Source organism: Beta vulgaris, chromosome 3 (genome assembly GCF_026745355.1).
Source record: "Beta vulgaris subsp. vulgaris cultivar EL10 chromosome 3, EL10.2, whole genome shotgun sequence".
NCBI lineage: Eukaryota > Viridiplantae > Streptophyta > Magnoliopsida > Caryophyllales > Amaranthaceae > Beta > Beta vulgaris.
In genome coordinates, this window is record NC_079204.1 from 11,353,109 (window position 1) to 11,359,935 (window position 6,827).

The 6,827-nt window shown below is 36.3% G+C and overlaps 1 protein-coding gene across 1 annotated transcript; it reads right to left on the reverse strand.

Annotated features, from left to right (window-relative positions):
* Positions 1-977: 977 nt before the first annotated feature.
* On the reverse strand, positions 978-5,036 carry LOC104888659 (probable calcium-binding protein CML13). The gene is made up of 2 exons (XM_010673685.3): positions 4,312-5,036; positions 978-1,331 (listed from the first exon to the last, which is right to left on the reverse strand). Exon 1 carries the CDS (start codon positions 4,754-4,756, stop codon positions 4,313-4,315), a length of 444 nt encoding a protein of 147 aa, XP_010671987.1. The 5' UTR covers positions 4,757-5,036; the 3' UTR covers positions 978-1,331; position 4,312.
* Positions 5,037-6,827: the final 1,791 nt, after the last annotated feature.

Genomic DNA, 6,827 nt, shown 5'->3' on the forward strand with positions numbered 1-6,827 from the left:
CCGGCCACATGCAAAAATTCAGGAGTCAGGTGGTAAACATTATTTGGACATAAGACTACAATATTCAATAATAAATATTAACCTCCGTTTATTTTTAAGTGACACATTTCTTGTTTTCACGTTTGCCAATGCATTATTTTAATCATTAATATCTTTAATTATTAATAAGTAAAAATTATAAAATGTTGATATTAAAAAAATTCATATTCAGACGAATCTAACAAGATCCTACATGACTATGTTTTTCCTAAAATGTAAATCACCAAAGCTAATTAAAATTTAAACTGTGAATAGTAAACACTATGCAAATGTGTCACTTAAAAAGAAACGGAGGAAGTATATCTTAGCCATCCATGTTCAGGTCAAAATCTGTTGTCCAAATCCAACGAGTTCTAGCCCGCTAATATTGATTAAAGAAGGTCAAGTAAACAATAACAATGATAAATGATCAAGGAAGAGGATTCCTAATCATTGGTATTCTACCTGATTCAAAATAACACAAGTGCAATATTTGCTTCATTTGATAGAAGAGAAGTCCGAAAATTTGTCATGAAACAACCCAAATTCTGCCATACGCTGGATGCTCAAACAACATAAAAATGACAGTGTGTCACACACCGCCACTGCGCCACACCAGCCAATGTTGGAGGCAGGCAGGCAGCCATAGACACCATCCGACATCCAAGACGAACAAAGACAATGGTGAGGAAGAGAGGGATAGACAACCCATCCAACAAAGCTCCTACAATTGGGGGTGGTAGACTGGTAGTGATGCTATAATTTCATAGATGATTTTTTTTGGTCGATTCCACCCCCTTTAACACTATTGTAAGTTTGCCCTTTAACTATATATTGTAAATTTGACACAAAAAGACTAATCAATTTCTTAATCCCTATTATTCTGTTCTCAAGTGTGAGGATATATGCAACAAAAAAATAGATGCTCCTCTTAGACGAGTTTAACGTAATCCGAGGGAGAACCAACAATATAAAATTCCAATAACAATATAGCATAGTCCAAGGTCATTTTTTTCTGGCTTTCTTACATCATTAGGCTACACACGAGTTAACCAAAAGGGCATTAGAAATGTTAACAAATGATAATTTGAGACAAATCGCGAATCCTTCAAATACAAACACAATTTGTCAGGCAAACACAAACTTCAAATTGACGATAAAGAAGGGAAATCTAGAGGTAATGTAACTGTTTCGTAAAGAAAAACAGCTAGAGGTTGCAAACTACTAAACTGGATCCAACAACCGGACAAGACAAGGTTAATATTCTTGCCACCTCTTTCCGCAAAACAAAAGCCAACAACTCCATGGATCACCTGCGTAAAGAAAAGAAAGCCCGATTAAATTAGGATACATTGACAGTGAAACAAAGATGTAATGGAGAGACACAAAAATTGAGCTCTACAAGAAAATAGTTTTACAGTGTCTGTATGAGCCAAAAAAACATCTCCATCTATGCTTTTATACATGGTGCTGGCAAATCATAAGAATTAGTGTCTAGAACAAAAATGACTCGTGTTAGCACATAGCACAAAGTGACAAAGACATATACGAACCACTTATAAGGCAAACTCAAATAGTGGATGCTAATGAACTTAGTTGGTAAAGTCTTGTGAAGATAGTACCTAGCCAAGACCTTGGATTGAATCTTGTCTATCACTATTGTTTATTGCTTTCCAGTCTCCATACACCAAAAAGAATAGGGTAAAATTAAGATACTAAGAGAACTGCTTGGGTGGCATTGACAAAATCACACAATATATGGGAGCAATTAAAGCAAAAGGGAACAGGAATTTAGTCACTATTTTGCAGAAGATACTACTTACAAATCCAAACGTTGAGGCTAATGCAAAAATTTAGGCAGGAAATAGGAAAGCAAGAAACATAGTACTAAGTCATAAAGGAAGTCCAAACAAATGGACTGGACTTAATGAGATCTTTTTACTTCACCCTGCAAAGTTGAGGAAATGAGATTAGAGCTTGCCGCTTAAGTACAGTAGAGAAGTCCACCAGCAAGTGTCCGAGAATAACGATGAAAATTTTGAGTATGTGGATCATATAATTACACTATTTGCCATAATAAATAATATTATGTTTCATATAGCACGACACTATCGCCGTTTCAAGTGAGGTGTTTTTCAATTTTTTTCCGGGGGAGGGGGAGTAAACCCAGCAACAAATTAATCAAGAAATCTAAAGAACTTAAAATCTCGCAGAATAGAAGCATTGTCTTCCCAGTTCCCTCCACCTTCCCCCAAAACAAAAAAAAAAAAGGGGAAAAAAAGGAAATAGGAGCCATAGCTATTGTTACGTTAGTTTCCCACACTATCATCTTGATCCGTCTTGATTCATCTAAGAACCTCCAACATTCATTCACAACCTCATAGCCTGGTACTTGCTCATGAAGAAGTATGTAAGGACTAACAACGCTATAAAAATTAAATCTACACAATGGTTCTGAAGTTCTTTGTGTCCCTTAAAAGACACAGACTATCCTGACTGATTCCCCAACATAATAATAAGAAGAAACATGTAGGCACAAATAGTGGATCAGAGATTTCAATTCCCCGGCTATAACCCAATGACAGCCATTTTCTCTTCAAAACTAAATCTAAGCATAACCTTTTTGGAAAGACAAACACCCACCCATCCAAAAATACAGGTAAATAAAATTTTCATATAAACTTGTTGGATTAGAATATATTGTAATATTACTCATTAGTTTACAATAGCAAAATTATATTGTTGATCACTTTGAAAAATCAATGCAGTAACTCCCAAGATTAATCATTGGTTTAATATACCAATAACATGTTGTTGATCTTTTAATCCAAGAGCATTAACCTTCAAAGACATGTATTTTAAAAAGAGAGGAATATCTCCCATGATAACTCCATTCCAACTGCTCCCAAGGATATCATACGTATCTCCCAAGATAAATCCATTTAGTCCATTCCAACAGCTTCCAAAGATATCATATGGGATACAATCAAACATATCCAAGTGTTTAATTATACATCCCTAAACCAATTTGTTCAGCTTCTGCAACCCAGAAAAGCATGTCAGTCACCTTCAACATGCACAACTTCTTTTCTCAGAGTTTACAGACACTTTGTCACTCGGTAGGTAGAAGCTTAGCCCTTCCAAAACCTCTGGGGCTCCATGAGACTAAAGGCCACATACAACACTATGAGATGAACTAGACAATATAAAGAAATCTTTTCAAATATCGAAGGCAATGAATTGCATAACTAATCTCACCAATTTCAGCAGTTATTTTATGACTGACTTATATCTAGATCCCTTGGCTGTAATAGGAAAGAAGGGAAATAGAATCCAATCACTGCGACATGCTATTTATATGAAAACTCCCATATAACTTATATCGTCCCCAATTGCACAGCTGAGGACCACCTTCAGATCAACAATAAGAGCACTAAAGCTACTCCCTACGGCTGTCTCTACCCTAACACAAATGCAGATAATAACCAAAACCATATCTATTATCAAATACTCTCTCGGAGCCGACTAAAAATAAACCTTTCGCTAATTGAATACTTCCTCCATTTACTTAAAATTACAACACTTCCCTTTTCAGGAAGTCTCAATTTATTTGCAATATAACTTTATTTGGTATTGAGTTCTCTCCATGACTCCATCTCCCTGTTCATCACATGGATCCCTCATGTTATCTCTCTATCTATATCTCTCCTCTCCTCAATCCCCATGAATCCTCCCATGTTGCAATTCAAAGTAAACAGAGGAAGTAAATAGCAACAACTCTTCGTAATGTTCTAAACGATGATATAAGTTCCGATGTAACACTTCTTATCTCCGGTGATATAAGTTCTTAACAATTTCCATCAGCTCAAAGCTATGAACATAACCTCATATTCCCACATAACATTTCCCTCTTCTTGCAATACCAGAAACATAACAGGACAAAATTGGCTCTAATATGTATTGCAACCCCAGAAACTACAAACCAAAATAAAAATGTTAGACCATCATCCCAAATATTCCCCAAAAATGCACCTTTCATACATATATATATTACCACAGTAATCAATATTACCCACATTGTACAGACTACATCATCATTCCAATTTTCAAACAATAAACCATCAACAACAAGCACACTCCAAAATTCCTCCAATTAATCATCTCAATCATCATAACATAAAATTCCCGCACCCAATTATAATACAAAGCTTACAAAAACATCATAATATAATAGAATCAAATCATAAAAAAAACTTAACAAACAAAAAACAGATCAAACAAAAGATAATATACCTCACTTAGCAACCATCCTAGCAATAAAATCCTCATACTTAATTCTACCATCAGATCCAACCTCAACTTCACGAATCCACTCATCAAATTCAGCAGGCTCAAGTTTTTCACCAATACTAGTAAGAATATGCCTCAGATCCGTAACAGCAACAAACCCAGTTCCTTCTTTATCAAGAACTTTGAATGCATCACGAAGTTGACGATCAAAAGGTTCAGGTTTAAGGTATTTTGACATGAGATCTAAGAATCTGTTGAAATCAAAGGCTGATGTTAATTTTTCTTGAGAAATTATGTCTTTAAGTTGGGCTTGTGTTGGATTACCACCTAAAGAACGCATCAGAATTCCCAGTTCAGAAGGTGCGATTTTGCCGTCGTTGTCTGTGTCAAAAAGGGTGAATGCTTCCTTCATTGAAGTTACTTGATCATCGCTTAAATCTTTCCCCATTTTTGGGATTTTTTGATGGGTTTGTTTGATTTTTGATGTAGTTTTTTTGGGGGTGAGTGTGGTTGTGTTTTGTGGTGGTTTTGAAGGTGGGGAAGTAGAGGAATGTCTTTTTTTGATTGTGTGTTGGGGAGGAGTGGAGGAGGTGTTGAAGAAGAGGGCTTTTTTTTCTTTTCTCTTTTCTCTCGCCTTGAAATTTTGCGTCTTTTGAGGTTTGAATGTGGAAATGTTTTTTTTTTTAATTTCTTTTCCAAATAAGTACTCTTTAAGCAATTTTCCTTTTATTTGTAATAAAGAAAACTTGAATTATTTTTATTTTTTCTTTGGGAAACTTGATTTTTATATATTCAAAATATTGCATTATGTTATTACTTCCTTCATGTTGTTTTGTTGTTTCTATTTGAAATCACGGGAGAAACTAATGGAACCCTAACTTTTGCCAATATTCTATTAATTAAATAGAGTGAAATAAATTTTAAAGAAAAGATTCTATTTGCTAGTCAAATTAGTTAACACAATCAACTAGTTAAACCAGCTAATACAACGAGTCAAACCATACCAGCACATGAAACTTTGACAGTCCTTGGGTCAACCCTGTACAAGTAGTTCTGAAAAAGTCGGGGTGACCATGGTAGAAAATGACAAGGGAGATTTGGTTTATACTCGAGCGCAAAGCGGGCTGAGGGTTTGTGTAGATTATAGAATATCAAATTCCATGACTCGAAAAAATCATTTTCTTACATTTTTATTGATCAAATGGGTGAACGTCTTGCTGATCATGATTATTACTGTTTTCTTAATGGTTACGTCGACTATGTGGGTTGCTACAACTCCGGATATGATCAGGTTAAAATAACTTTCATGTGCTCGTATGGTACTTTTGCCTACGGGTGAATGCCTTTTGGGCTATACTTTTCAGAGATGTATGGTAAGCATCTTTTTAGATTATATTCAAAAATTCATTGAAGTGTTCATGGATGATTTCACTATTGGTTATGACTCAATTGATAATAGCATAGATCATCTCAATTAATTCTCAAAGATATTTGTAGACTAACCTTGTGCTCAATTCTTAAAAAACGTCATTTTATGGTTCAACAAGGATAATTTCCTCAGGTACCCCTGAGGTTTGGTGTAAATATGTAATTCCTCAAATACTCTTGAGGTTTGTGTTTGGGTTTTAAAATACCCTTACTATAGAGTATAGACAAAACCCTAATGCCATTAGATTTTCCTCTCTCTCTCCCCTCAATTTTTCTTTATGTCCACCCATCATCCTCAATTGATGAGCCTCAAAACTTTTTCTCTCCTCCCACCATCCTCCATTTGTAACATTCTAAACCTCGGAATTTTCTTTCTCTTATCCTATCATCCTCCGTTATTATTTTTCTTGATTTTTTTTCCTACCCACACAGCCACCCGTCTCTCCCCTGCCCCCACCCAACACCCCCTAACCCCCCCCCCATCCCTTCAAATTATATATGCAACCCCGCCTTCCCTGCCCCTTTCAATATCTGCCACTGTTTTTCGTGTTTGCGGTGTTCGTCTGGTGTTAGGGTTGTTGGGTGGGGGCTCTTTGATTTTCGCCGCTGTTTTCATATCTCCTCTTGTTGGATGCCAAAAATCAAACTGGGGTGGCGGTGGGGTGGGGGAGGCAAAATTGAATGAGGCAGGGGGAATGGTAAAGGGATGCAGAATTCAAAGGGGTGAGGGTTGGGTTGGCGGTGAGATGCAGTCGAGGCTAGGTGGGTGGCGATGAGGTGGGGATGTTGTGGGTCGAAGAGGAGATGAATGGTGAAGAAGATGAGAGGAGAGATGAAGAAGATGAAGTTGGAGAAGAAATAAAAAGATTGAAGGTTCATTAATGGAGGATGATGGGTGGAGAGAAAGAAAATTAGAGCATCCTTATTCATGATTGAGAATAAAGATCAAATTGATGATTGAGAAAAAAGTGCTCTTAATCACAATTGAAAAAAAGATTGTGAGGTGAATGAGAGTGATTGGGGAAAAAAATGGGTTGGGGTGAGTGAAATGATGATCAGGCGTGGGAGTGGGACCCATTGTCTAGTCATCA